The sequence below is a fragment of the Siphateles boraxobius genome, unplaced genomic scaffold (genome assembly GCF_051911475.1).
Source record: "Siphateles boraxobius isolate OS27281-9 unplaced genomic scaffold, OSU_SipBor_1 33, whole genome shotgun sequence".
NCBI classification, from domain to species: Eukaryota; Metazoa; Chordata; class Actinopteri; order Cypriniformes; family Leuciscidae; genus Siphateles; species Siphateles boraxobius.
In genome coordinates this window covers 10,281,477-10,296,260 of record NW_027508953.1, presented here as the reverse complement: position 1 = coordinate 10,296,260, position 14,784 = coordinate 10,281,477, and the positions used below count along the sequence as shown (strand labels likewise).

General features: G+C 39.4%; 1 protein-coding gene across 1 annotated transcript; it reads right to left on the bottom strand.

Moving 5' to 3' along the window:
- Positions 1–1,351: 1,351 nt before the first annotated feature.
- On the bottom strand, positions 1,352–13,120 carry nfe2l3 (nfe2 like bZIP transcription factor 3). Its single transcript, XM_077195455.1, has 4 exons — positions 11,955–13,120; positions 10,809–10,925; positions 4,383–4,466; positions 1,352–4,015 (listed from the first exon to the last, which is right to left on the bottom strand). Exons 1-4 carry the CDS (start codon positions 12,462–12,464, stop codon positions 2,816–2,818), a joined length of 1,911 nt encoding a protein of 636 aa, XP_077051570.1. The 5' UTR covers positions 12,465–13,120; the 3' UTR covers positions 1,352–2,815.
- Between the last annotated feature and the right edge of the window lie 1,664 nt (positions 13,121–14,784).

Here is a 14,784-nt window from a genome sequence, read left to right as displayed (position 1 = left end):
CTTGCATTTACCTGTTGTTGTGTTTGTTTTTAACAATTGTCTATTGTGTACAGCGCTTTGAGAAGCTGCTTTTAAAGGCGCTTTATAAAATAAAGGTTATTACTTTTATTATTATTATTAAAGAGATCCTATATGGAAGACATCTCATTCCTATCATGGACATTCCTGTGACTATCTTCAAATAGTGATGAGGTCAGTAATAATGCTTTTTTTTGTTTGTTTGTTTTACTCATTTGGAATACTGCAAGTCAATTAATTCATTAACATTAATTATTATTTTTGGCACAGATAAGGGGATAAACAAACACTTCAACTTATCCCAACCTGTTGTAGTTTTGTAATCCGAAATAATATATCAAAATGACCTAGGCTACTTGACAAAGAGAAGATCCTCTGACAGTTTATAAGTATACATAAAGTTTGTGTATTGTTGTTTTTACACGTTATGATACACATAATTGACACGTATGAAACAAAATATTTACACTCTTACCTACGAAACTTCTGGATTTATATATTTATTATATAGGATTGTGGTCGGATTGTCCCTATCCGAACAATTTTATCACAACTAAATGTCCAAACACACACTGCCATTGTTTAGTCTCAAGATGCACACCAGAATAGTTTTTACTAAGGCACGCTTATAAAAGCTACTTAAATGTCCTAATTTAGCTAAGGCCTACTCCTGGCTTAATCTAAGTCCCATCTGTGAAACCAGGCCACTATTTCCTGGTTTAATGACCCTTAGCTATTGTATTGATTTATTTGTCTTTAATCACAATAACGTTCTGGCACCCATAAAAAATAAAAATAAAAAATCCACTAATCAGTGGAATTCAGTTACACATTAAAAACACTGTTGGCAGCATGTATTGTCACTTGTTTGTGAAGGACCCATAGTATCCGTTATAGAGCCACCTAAAGTCACTATGAAAGAAAAAGTCATAATAGCAATATGTAAACAAATGACCAGTATTTTCAACATTTTTAAATTAGTTTCTTTTTTTTTGCCTTTTTCACATGCAATACATTTTTCCTTTCATCAACATTTCAAAATCCTTAATTTATATATATAAACAATTGGAAAAACCAGTGCATGTTGCTACCACCTTTATATTTATAATGTGTTCATGTGTTGGCTGTTGTTTGCATTCAGGCAGAGAGCGCGAATTTAGTCTCATTATGCCATGCAACATCGTCAAGTGCAACATGATTGTGCACATTTAACAATTTGTGCAGTTTAAAATTTAGAAAACAGAATTTAGCTAGACACTGCTTCATCGCATGCAGCATTGCATCTAGGATCCATAAAACAAAAATACAATAAAAAGAATAAACTCACCAGTAGTAACTTCATTGTCCTCCTTTATTCATTTTAAAAGATATAAAAGAGCCAGATTTTGAATATCCCTGTTTAAAGTTAAAGGTATTCCAACCCCTTACAAACACATACATACAAATAATTGCTCAAAAACACACAAAATAGGAAAACTGAAGAAATAAAGAGAGAGAGAGAAACCACTTCTACTCAAACACAAATCAAACCACTCTGCCAATAAAGGAAAAAATAACAAGAGGATCATTTGCTTGGGCCCAGAATTACTTTTTATACTAATTCACTAATAGCTGATGTAGTACTTGCCTTTTCCAAATGATAACTGTGCTATGAGGTAGACCAAAACTCACCAATTCTGTTTTCTTTTAATTACAACTTTTTTTACTTTGACTTCACTTCAGAGATAACCACTTCTATATGTATATTTAAAATGTGACAGTGTGCAAAAAATAAAAAGGAAAACCCAATTTGAATACACAACAGCAATCCAACCTCATAAAGCCTTTATAAAAAGCTATTAGAACGCATTATAATTGTTCTTGTTAGGCAAGTGCATAAATGTAAAATGCAAATGTAATTTGACAGTAAAATAATATACAGGAACAGTTTAAGCAGCGGGATCCTCTTTGTCATGAATAAAATCACATTATTTTAACTGTGTATTGTTTGATCCATCTCAGTGGTGAGAAAAAACAAATCGACGTGTGAAGGTGACTGCTGCTATCTGCAAGTTGTATTTTATTAATGTTAGCAAACAGTTTAAAATTGAATTAGGGTCATTGCTGTGGGGTTCTTTGTGTTAAAGGGATAGTTCACCCAAACATTTGAACTTAACCTCATGTCATTCCAAACCTGCATGCTTTGTGAAACACAAAAGAAGAAAGACAATGACAAACAACATTGGACTGACCTTCATTGGTACAGACATTTTTCAAAATACTTTCTTTTGTGTTATGCAGGGGAAAAAAGAAAAGTAATACTGGGTTGGACCGACATGATAGTGAGTAAATGACAATTTTCATTCATGGGTGAACTATCCCTGTAAGCTCTATCCTGCAAGAAATAGCGAGGCACACTTTTTAACATGGTCCTCCAGTGACCATCTGCAAACATTCTTTACTCAGTAACTTTCCATTTAAATGAACAGTTAAAGAATAGCAAAAGTAAGTTTTATTTTTAAATGTGCTCTTTAGAAATACTCTTTATACGAACTCTTACTATACACAACATCCAGTGTTTTCAGTACATTCTCTCCAGCAAGCGAACAAGGCTGCTCCCAACCGTAAGTGTAGTATTTTTTACAGTATTCTTTTTGCCCTCCACTTAAGTTACGAATGGCTTTTAGGAACAAAGAAGAGCCAGAATTGCTCCAAAACATCTTGTCTCAAGGATAAAACCTCACCTTTCAGAAAACAAAAATATTTGTATGTAAACAAACACGCATGCACACACACACATACTCTCAAAAAAAGTTTCTTAGGGCTTCTTGACCTTCTTTCTCTTCACTGTCTTGCTACCAGTCATTGTCCTTGACGTTGTGTTTGTGCGAGGCTGAACCATCACCCGTCCGTTAGCACTGCAGTGCAGTGTGTAGTGCTCAGGGTTCAGAGGATGTCCATATTCATCCCGGATGTGGCTCAACACAGTCCTCGAGAGCGCCTCGAAATGTTCAGCAGCAGCAGAAAGTGCCTTGGCTGTGTGGGCTCTCTGGCGCAGAAGAGAATCTCGCTGCACCGCAAGGCCCTCAACCTCACCCTGCAGGCCCAGGATCGCGTCCAACTTTCTCTTGCGGCAATTCTGAGCGGCAAGCTTGTTTTTACCTCTTCTGCGCACGTCACGTAAGAGCGTGACTTCTGATCCTGAAAGATTCTGCCTGTCCAGCAGCTCCAGGAAGTTTTCTACAGGCATGTTGACAATCTGAAAAGCTGAAAATTGAAGACCCAACGCCTGCACCCGACGTTCGTCGCGACTTATCTCTTCAGGTTCAGACTCATCTTCGCTCATCACTTCCTGTTTGATAGTTGTGATCCAACTAGACGATGTGGAATTTTGAGCCTGTGGGGCTGAGTAGGTATGATCATGCCAGATGTTGTCATGAAGGTCCACAGGCGACCAATCACGGTAAGCAGCTGCACAAGCGCCGCCTTTTGAAGAAAGAGACTCCACTTCACTGCTATAGCCTGTAGCTCCACCCTCATCCTCGCAAAATGAATCGGACGAAGTAGACGGGGAAGCGGCGCTCCTAGAACTGCTCTCCAAAGACAGGCCAGAGTCTGAATCCTCCAGCCATGGAGTGTCCATCTCACTTTGCATGCCATCCAGCATCTGAGGGTCGATCGTACCAAGATTACCCAGATCCAACATGTTGATGTGCTCAAAAACAGCCTCATCTAGAAAGCCTCCCATCTGCGTAGGGGAGGTTTCATTACGAGAGCCGTTCCCAGACATAGAGAAGAGCGATGAAGGAATTGCCCCTGCTGAGGTCTGAGGTGGGACTGAGTGAGAAGAGTTTGTGGATTCCAGACGGAAGAGGGGTGCTCGGGAACATGCTGGCCTGCAGTTAGCTGAATCTCCCCTGGTTACCATGGCATCTTGAAGGCTTGCATCATAGCTGATGGGATTAGGAAGGTCGACTTCTAAATCTGACATGCGTTGGGGGACCATAGAGTCAAAATCCTGTAGATGGAAGAGGAAAATATGTAAACATTTTCAAAATTCTTATTCAGTGCAAATGTGCACAGCAAAAAAGTATCAGAAAAAGAGTCTAGTATTTAGATGGCCCATAGTTTTGGTATTGTAAGTTCTTATTTGTTAGGAGTATTTTCCAGTGTCTACTAACAGCATTGGTTGCATAATGGCCATTTTCAATTAAATAATAATTATTATTATTGCTATTTTTAATCAAGCTTAACACTGTAACACACTTAGAAGTAAATGTGAGGAGTCATATTTTCAGTGGCAATCATTCTACCATAACTGAACATTTGTACTGAACCAGAACATTCCCTTAAACTTGAATGGAGGACAAAGCGTCCACACTTACATCAAATTCAGAGAGGAAGTCCTGCCACTGTGGAGGAAGCTCAAGCCCAGAAAGAGGTGGAGGAAGGGCACTACCCAGCAAATCCTGGAAAGAGAAGCAGAAAAAAAGAAAGAAAAAAAACATTAACATCTCACTACAATAACAGTTAATATGGAGTTGAATGACCAAAACAAAACTACCATAACCAAATGTAACTTTTCTCATTCATTCATTCACTTGATTAAAATATTGACTAAATTCCTGTTATGCAACATTATGCAATCCTTTCTTAACGATACACTATTTAATACATAAGTTTGCTTTTGACACAGAATAAAAAATAAAGGTAATTGCAACTTTATTTCGCAATTCAGACTTTTTTCCTCAGAATTTCTTGAAGACTCGCAATTCGATTGACTGTTTGATTGACAGGTGATCTGACCAATCATAATCCGCCGTTTTGTCCGACAAAATAGTCAGGAGAGTTAGAAGATTAACTTGGTGGACTTGAACTTGAAAAACAGAGTGTATTGACGTTTTTCCATGGTTGCAAAAGCAGTCCTTCTGATGTTGATTCATGTTTATTTAATGCTATAAATTAACTAGAAGGAATAGATGATCGTTCAACAATCCAATCGTCTCCATTGACTTTGCATTGCGAGAAGCTGCCTCCTTGTCATTTCTGACTTATAGAAGCTTTTAGACATTGTTTTGTTTTTTGTTCCGCAAACAAGCTAAAAAAACAGAAAAAACATAAGTTTTTTATAAGCTGTTGACCCCAAAAAACGAGCGTTTAAGGAGACAAAAGAAAATACAGGCAATTGAGATAGAGCGCATCCTGTTATATTATTCTGAGAACTACGCCCACCGGAGAGGAATGTAATCGGCAACAGGGACAGCTTATCTTACATACATAAAACTGACAATTTGGACATTTGACTTACCAGTGACAAAATGTTTACTGCACATTTAGTGTTTTTTTAGTGCATACTGAGTGTCAGGATCCCACAATTTAATCAATCGTTCCAGCCTGTATCCACTTTTGTGTCCTTAAAGGAACACTCCACCGTTTTTTGAAATAGGGCTTATTCGCCGTCTGCCCTACATTAAGATAGGTGGGCAAAAGCATTTTTGTCTCACTGCATGCATTGTCTTAGTTTGGCAGTGCCGAACTTAGCTTAGCATAATGAATGGACTCCTATGTTGTCAGGCTGCATGTTGCGAGGAAAAGTGATAAAAAAAAACCTAAAAAAAAAACCTAATTACTTCTTGTGGCCTGCGTATTCACAACGAGTGCAAATAGCAATTCAGATTAAGACTAGGTGATTTCCTAGGCAGGTATTCACTTGGGACTATATTAGGGTGAATCACAGGCGAAGCACTGATACTTGGGTGCAGTCATATCACGTAACACCTGAAATCCCCCAACTTCCGTCAACATACCGGCATGACCTGACCTGCACCGAGTATCTTCGCTTTTGGATTGTGTTTAGTTTGAGAAGTTACAGAAAACATGGTAATTACCTGCATAGCAAAAGGTTATGAGAACAAGCAAAGGACATACACAAATGTAAAGTTTCACAGAATTCCACAGAATGAGGCGAATTCGCGTCTACCGCGCCGCGCTCTACACCTCATTCGCGGCGCAGGAATTTTTTACGCGCGTAACGCGTCTTTGCATTGACTTAACATTGAAATCACTCGCGCCTGACGCGCTATTCGCGTCCGGTGTGAACGCACCATAAGGGTGCTCCGATTGATCGGTCGCCGATCATAATCGGCCGATAATTGCTTTGGGATGTGTGATCGGCGGTATAAAGGCCGATCAAGAAAAGCCGATCAGATGACGCAATACTTGCGAGACAATTTTTTATGCCCTGATAAAAACGGCTTCACCGGTCTGGCAATTCTACAAGCTGTGTGAAAAAGACAATTCATTAGCAATCAATCTGCAATGCGTGTACCATGCCGCTGCCCGCTTGTCAAACTGTGCAGCCTCTCCGTTCAACCCGTAAATCCATCGATCCACTAACTACATTGGAGTTCTTAAATGGTCTAGCAGTAGATCCTTTGCCAAGCGTGTCAGCGGTTGCTCCGCACTCAAATAGTTTTTTTTCTCTCATCAAAACTGAATATGTTCATCAGTGCAGGGCTCTCAAGTCTGACGCATTGGGCGTGAGACACACGCATTTCAACCCGTTCACACGCTCACACGCCACACCGTGTATTTCTCACGCTGAGGAGTAAGGGAACTTGTCTCGCTATACAATTAATGGACGGAAGGCAAACGGAGGGAAGTTCTCTGCCGAGTTCATAGCATCTGTCTCGAGTTATACAGAGTTAAATGCTAGCTACCAGCCAATCAGAAATTAGAATTAGTTGTTTCCGGGTAAATTATGTGTTCCCGCTGCAAGCTCGTTCGTTACTAGACAACACGCGCACACACGGAGTGGAAGTTGAAAGAGCAAGATCTGATGAATGCGGTTTGCGGACATCATTTATTTTTTTTTGCATTTTGATTTTACGACTCCTGGACGATATCTCTTGCCTGTGATCAAAGACAGTGAGAGCTGATGTTGAGGAGTATAGCCAAATTCGTGCTAAATTATTTTTGATGCATTCAAAAACTCACCAACTGCTTTTAAAGGGGTCATCGGATGCAAAATACACTTTTATATGGAATTTGCAAATAAATGTGTCTTTGCAGTGTGTGGACACAATCACCATGCAATGAAAAAAATCCATTCAAGTTTTTTTTATCCTCAAAAAGTTGTTGCTCATTATCATTTAAAGAGACATGCACAGAAACGGGTCACTGTGAACAGAGCTGTTTTATAAGAGGTAAAAAGGGTGTTGTTTTACACAACCATTGAGAAATTTTAACCAAAGTATGTTACAAACTTTACATGAAGACCCAAAAGAATCATACCAACTTGTGGAAAATGGGCATCCGATGACCCCTGTAAAGGTGACCGGTTTGGGTCTTGACATACATGCTCAGGGCAAGTTGTTATGACACAACGTTATGTACATTGAGCACTGATGTTCAGCTGGCTTGTTTGGGGTCAAATTTATTTTTATTTTTCAATACATTTGTATTTTTTAAATATAACTATTTATTTTATTTGGATGAATTTGTCTTTTTATCAGACTTAACAATAGTTATAATTTCCATTTGTGCTGGTCAATTATGAACAATAGGCAAAATTTAACTGCTAGCAAACATTGAAGCGAATTTGGTTGGGTCGAGGGACCGCTGCTGCAAATATTTGGGTGGCTCCTCCCCTAAATCTCACTCTAAACTTTTGATAAAACTTGAGAGCCCTGTCAGTGGTTACAGTATATCAAGCAGGGACACGTTTGTGTGCTTTTTATTTTGTGATTTCGCCGGAATGAATAGAGAGTTTCCATAACGGCGTTAGATTGAAGCGCGCGTCTGAGTGAAGACTGCGCGCGCGAGACTTTCTGTCGGTCTATTTCCATTGCACGCAGCTACTCTTCTGAAAACTCTGGTTTGTAGAGGTATGGTTCTGGATCTTGACTGTCTGAGAAGTCACCCTCTTCGTCTAACACAAAATCTCCCATGTCCATCGTCATTCACTGTCTACTGTTGAAAAAATAGCCAGCTAATATTCACGCCAGTGTGTTGACGGAAGTTGGGGGATTTCAGGTGTTGCGTGATATGACTGCACCCAAGTAGCAGTGCTATGATTCGCCTATGATTCACCCTAATATAGTCCCAAGCCAATATCTGCCTAGGAAATCGCCTAGTCTTAATCTGAATTGCTATTTGTACTCGTTGTGAATACCCAGGCCACAAGAAGTAATTCGTTTTTTTTTTTTTATCACTTTTACTCGCGACATGCTACCTGACAACATAGGAATCCATTAATTATGCTAAGCTAAGCTAGCGTTGGGGCTGCCAAACTAAGAAAATGCATGCAGCTAGACAAAAATGCTTTTGCCCACCTATCTTAATGTAGGGGAGACGGCGAATAAGCCCTATTTTAAAAAACGGTGGAGTGTTCCTTTAACTAGGGGTGCACGATATATCGAATCAATATCATTATTGCGATATCACGTTGCCCGATATCATTATCGAAAGTCTCGCGATAATTATGCGATATTTCTTTTTTATGCATCCGGGCGTCCCGTCTGACATGCAGGCAGAGTACTGAAGGAAAATGAAAACTGAGCGAAAGTACGTAGGAGGGCGGAGCCAGGCGAGCGTGGAAGCTCCGCTGGAACATAAATCAATGAAGAAATAGACCGAGACAACAAAACGAAATGAAAGAAAAGGACGGACCTAAAGAGAGAGCAAAGGGAGCAAATGAAAGAACACAAAAGTAAAAAAATGAGTGTTGCTCAGGGAGAAGACGAAATAACAGAGATTGAAGAGGAAAATTTAGTTCCAGACGAAACTGGACAAGTGTAAATGCATCTGGTTGTTGAAACCACATTTAAACACAAGAGTAAATATTACTCTTCCCAAAAATGCTAAAAAATAAACATGTGGGAGCGTGTTATAGGCTATATGTAATGTTATAGCCATATATGACGGCGCTACTGCGACACACATTACTGCAGATGAGCAGCTGAGCATCTATTCATCAAGCCAACGAGCAAACTATCGCAAATCAAAGTGAAAGTAGACGCTTAACTGTACGTTCACACCACCGCCGACTTGAGCGTCAAAGAAGCTCTGGCCGCTCTGTCAAGGACGCTTGTCAAAAAGCACGGGGAAGCTCATTGACGCTTTGGACGCTCTGACGTAGCAGGGAGAAGAGAAGTGTCACAACATGAAATGTAATAAACAGAAAAAACAAGCAATACATTGAAGAAACCTTTTATAATGACAGCATTTTTATAACCGTTTTGTTCACATTTGGTCAGGGAAAAAAATTATAATTAGCTATTATTATTATTATTTGCATTAGGCTATTATTTGCATTAGTGCAATTGGTCAAATTGTTGCCACCGTGAGCAAATGAATTGCATTCCCGCTTAAAACGAGCGTTCGTAAATAGTTCAAATAAAAGTTGCGCATCATTGCTTTACTGTATTTGCGGAGAAGACGTCGGACTCGGAGATTTTGGGTTCATGACACCCTCCAGGACCGTTATCAATTCGGAGAGTATCACCGGCTGATATGAAACCCAGCAACAGCGATTATCAGCTTCTCCTCCATTTTCTCGGAACTAATGTTTTGGTAGGAACGAAAGTTCACATCGTATGTTTCTCCGGAATCAGCCAGAGTGAAGGACGTCTTTATTCTGATTGGTTGCTGGCTTTTGCCGCTGCTTGCCGCTGAACCGCGTCATAGCTCATTACCATAAAGTTGAGCTTCTTTCAACTTTCTGATTGACACTAAAAACGCGACGCCGAGGGATTTGACGCTCCTTGCAGCTGAGAGAAGCCAGCTTACATTGAAAGTGAATGACTTTCGGCTGCTTTGGAAGCTCAATTCGGCGGCGGTGTGAACTTACAGTAACACACAATCGTCATCATTAAAAGTAAAGAAACGAAATGATCTTACCAGTGCTGTTGCCGCTCTCTCTTATTGCGGTCTTTGATTTTAGCTGATGATTAATAAAATGCAGCTCATATCTGTTGCTATCGGTGTCGTGAACTCCATTAAATCTGAATATAGCGCGGGAATTGAAGATCGGATTTATATCCGTTTTTGCGAAAAACACATTTATGTGACCAGGTGTAAATGGAATCGTTTTGATAAATCAGATAGCTATCCGATCTGAGAAAACGCATGTAGTGGCCAGGTGCCGGGGAAAGTGAAAATTGCCTTCTAAAGGCGGTTGCATGATTGTTGATGGACCCTGTTTCTCTTGCCATTTTCTTTTTACTTGTTTAAGATTCATTTTATTGTTTCGAACATTTCCTGTTCTATAGACCTGCTCATTTATTTATTTTTATACTGTACAACCAGTAAAACATCTCCTGTTCTGTAGTAGAAATCGTTAGTGTTTCTTATTTCATAATTTACCAGTCCAATATGACTGTCTGTTGAAAATAAACCTTGTGTTGTAAGAATTTGTAAGAATTAGTTTTATTTGTTATGAATCTATTTTGATGCGTTTTCCCATAACTTTTGTAAATTTACATACGTTTAAAAATATCGAAATTAATATCGATATCGGAATATTCATTATCGATATCGCAATATCACATTTTTTTCAAAAGATGTCAGATGTTGCAACAGTAACTAAAGAGGACAGGTCTTTGCGAACGTTCGATTGCGAGCTATAAAGTCAGAATTGTGAGATATAAACTCGCAATTCTGAGAAAAAAAAATCAGTGATGATGTATTGACTCATTATTTGAATTATAAAACAAAAAAAAAAGTGTTACACAGTTTACCTTTATGTTTTACATCGAACCTGATAGACACACCATTCCTGTAAGACAGGTAGTAAGTTAGTGTTTGATTACCTCCTGCTCTAATGCTGAGCTTTGAGTCAGCTGGTTCAGTGAAGCAGGGCTGGTTTCCTCCTGCCCGCTCTCGTCTTTCTTGTCCTCCTCCTCATTTTCTTGCTTCAGTAAAGTTTCCTGGAGAGAAAGAAATGGTGATGTCAAAATAAAGGCTTAATATTTTTCTTTAAATTTGTTTAAAAAAAATGTTGATTAAACAATACATTTCAAGAGTACTTCCAAGATAGTAAAGAAATGCTCCATAAACTAGCTATGGTGCACCTGTTTAGGACAAATGTATTTCTTTGCCACTCATTTAATAGATTCATTTTATTCAAAGAACTTAATGAATTTTACTTGCACCTGTGGTAGTTAGTTAAAAGGAAGAAATATTTGCATAATATGCACGGTTTAAAGGTGGCTCTAGGGACCACTATGTCAAGACATGATCAAGTAACAATGAACATACAGAAACAGCAGGTTTGGGCTGGACCAAACGGTAATTTACCAGTCTTCTCTCAGACAAACTCTATTACAAAACAAAGGATTTGTCCATTAAAAACAGAAAAAATAAGGGAATTTAATCCAAAGTCAAAGCATTTACTTTATAACACTGTACTTTGACAAATAGTTTATCAATATACTAGACGTTTAAACCTATGGTTTAAATGTGACGTTTGCATGACGCACCTGTACATTTAGTTGCCATGGCAACTGACATTTAAACTAACAAGTGAACAGAAAAGTTAACTCGTAAACACGACTTTATTAACTCACAAAAACTTGCAGTACATTTGCTGATGAAAAACAACGTAAATACACAAAATCATAGCATAAAGATCAGAACTGATCAATTTAAACAAGTCGATCTAATTTGACCATATATTTATAACAACACTTAACGTAAATATGTAACATTAAACTGGTTTAAAGTTACTTTGCTTATGGATAGGAAAAGTCACTTATTGTTTCGCTTTCGCCTTAACGTTAGATGCTCACGAGTGCAAAAACACCACTTGCCATCAAGCTAACAGGCTAACTCAACAAAATGCAAACACCAACTAGTGAAAGCTGTTCACATGTGGCTAATGTGTGCCCCGTGAGGAGAAAACAACATAATATAATTGTTAAGTGTGGAAAGGGTGTAATAATGTACTGCATTGTTACCTCTTTGGAAAGTTCGCCAGCTGCACAACAAGGCCTTGAAATGGTGCAGTCCTGAGATACTGAAAGCCCGAAGCCCTCTCCAGTCCTGTGATCATCCTCATCCCGATGATTTTCGGTATTTACGTCCTCGTCATCAGGGTCCCCTGACAGGTCGTGTGGCTCACTGACATCGGAACCCTCATCAGGCACCAAGTGCACCAACCATGCGCTGACACGCGTGGGGAAGCGGGCCGGGGACCCTAGCGCACGCACTTCATTCAGCAGCCTGCGGCTGGTGAAAAAATAGTCCAGCTCGGGACATTTTGGATGCACTTGATGGCCCGCCGCGGTGTCCCGATAGTGGTGAAAAGGGGTCTGTATAAAAGCCGAGCTCGGCCCTCCGTCCGTTTCTATCAACGGCGAAAAGTAGCCGCTAAAATAAGTGTCGACATCCACGCGAACACCTATCAAACTAAGCAGAATCGTAAACTGAATGAGTCCCTCTGTGAAATATTTCTTCATATGATGCATGTTTCAAAACAAATATTTCAACCTCGGGAGGCCTGAACGAGAACAAAGATCGCCCGTTTGCAGTTAAACAAAGACAAAATCTTAAACAAAAGAGCACGCGTTGACTACTCTCTGTGTCAGACAAAGAGCAGCCCCGACCGGCGAAACTGTTCGCTGCACTTACACTACCGGCTTTTCATAATTTCCGGGCCTATAACATCCTAATGCGGAGATAGTGCCTTCCTCTACTGTATCAAACCACAGAGAGTCATTCTCATCTAATATATTCTGTAGCGAACGACAAAAATCTAACTTTTTATCTTATTAAAAGAACAATAAAAGTCCCCGTCTATCCTGAATCGAGCCTCTCATCCGAGGAGGGGAACAACTGCTCAAATTTGCATAATTCATCAAATCCCACTTACATGCGACGGAATTACCTTCGCAACAAGCTCTGATTGGGCCATTTCTGTTGTCGTTCATTTGAAGAGCCAATCACAAGTAAGCATGTTTTTTCGCTTCCTAACCCATTCCGCTCTTGGATAAAAAGTAAACTGGGGAGTTTTACCCAGTATTATAATATATATTATATTATACAATATGTATTATACAAAACTAGTGTTTTGCGTAGATGTCATTGCTGAGTTACCTGTAACTGTCCATAAACCACAGAAACGAGGGGAAAAGAATAATTACCACACTTCCAGAGCGTGATAGGGTTAACACAGTTTGTCCCATTGCACTTCAAAACATTTTTGTATCCAATAGACTCTTAATTGTTGGGAAATTGTTCTTCAAACATACAATATTGCAGTCCCGTTTGGTCTGAGAGATCTTAACAATGATGAAAAACACTTTCAGGAAATAAAAACATGCCACAGGTCGGACTTGGCTAAATCAACTCCAAAGTCATTTAGTTAATCCTTCTCCGCCCTCTACTGTTTAAAAAGGGAACTGCACACTATTTTATCTGAATACCGGTAAGTTGTTTTCTAAATGCACTGAACAAGTGATTATTAGGTGGTGAATCCCAGCGCAGATTATGGTGCATCTCAGTCATAAATATATAGTTTGTGTAGTTATCACTCCAGAAATCCAGTTTATTTTACTGTGGATGCGATTCTATAATATTAGGCTACTATTGAAATACATGCAAAAAAGAGAAAGGAGGATTTACATGACCATGTAGGCTATGTGGTATTGTGTATTTCAACATTTTTTTCGTTTTTGCTATAAACTAACAATAAAAAAAGAGGAGGGGGGGGGGTCAGCAGCAGTAACAACAATAATTATTATAATTATAATTAAAGACCTCAGCTCAGAAGAATATGTTTAAATCCATTTTCTGATCGTCTTGTAAATACTGACACTTGTCAGTGAAATGACATAATCGCGCGGTGTGTGTTAATCCTTGTTTATACTCGACGCGTCCACACAAGCGCGAGTCTCCGCTGACTGCGCACGCACCTCTCCAAACGGACGAGGCTCGCCGTTGTGCTATTCTGTGAAACGACAGGGGGCGACTCGGAGTTATTCTCCTCTAAACCACCAGGAATCTCGGAATCAGCAGTGAAGAAGTAGTTTGCCGTTTATTCGCCCATCAATGCAAATGTCTCTTGTGTATAGAAGGATCATAAACATGCTCGGCTAACTAATTTTACCATCTCAATAGCCTATTAAATGTTGACTATAACATGTTCGCTAGAATAAATGGATTTCTCATGGAGGTGCAAATAATATGGAGGCAAAAAAAAAGTTTTATAACCTACGAACGACAAACAGTAATCCTTAATTATTTCAGAGAGAGAGAGATTTTCTTTTGTGTTTGGATCAAGGAGCTCCAGCAAAGATACTCTTTGGCTCCAGGATAGGTTAAAAAATTTCGACGTCACAAACGAACTGGACATGCGCACGAACTGGACATGCGCACAAGCTTGCGTTGACTCCATAAGATTATGGGCAGAGAATGTCTAATATCCTTTGACGGCTTTGTTATGGGATAGCAAATGAATGCTGGAGAAGCGAAAATGAAGTCGTTTTCAGTTGGCTCAAACAGAAGGAATGACATACCTTGGCTAAACAAGATGATATACCATATAGGCTATTATATGCTCAAGTACACTTACATATTTTAAGACCGTTAACTACGGTGGCCCAGTTGTGCACAACACAACGGGCTTATTTCTGTTGTGCTGTACACTTTCCACACTTTCCGTTGTGGTGTGGCTCATTTCCGTTGTGTTTTGCACTACTGGGCCACCGTAGTTCACACTATCCCAATCTCTCTTAGGCCTATACATAAATATGGTAAATGTGTAGGGAGGGCCTAATTCTTCGCAAA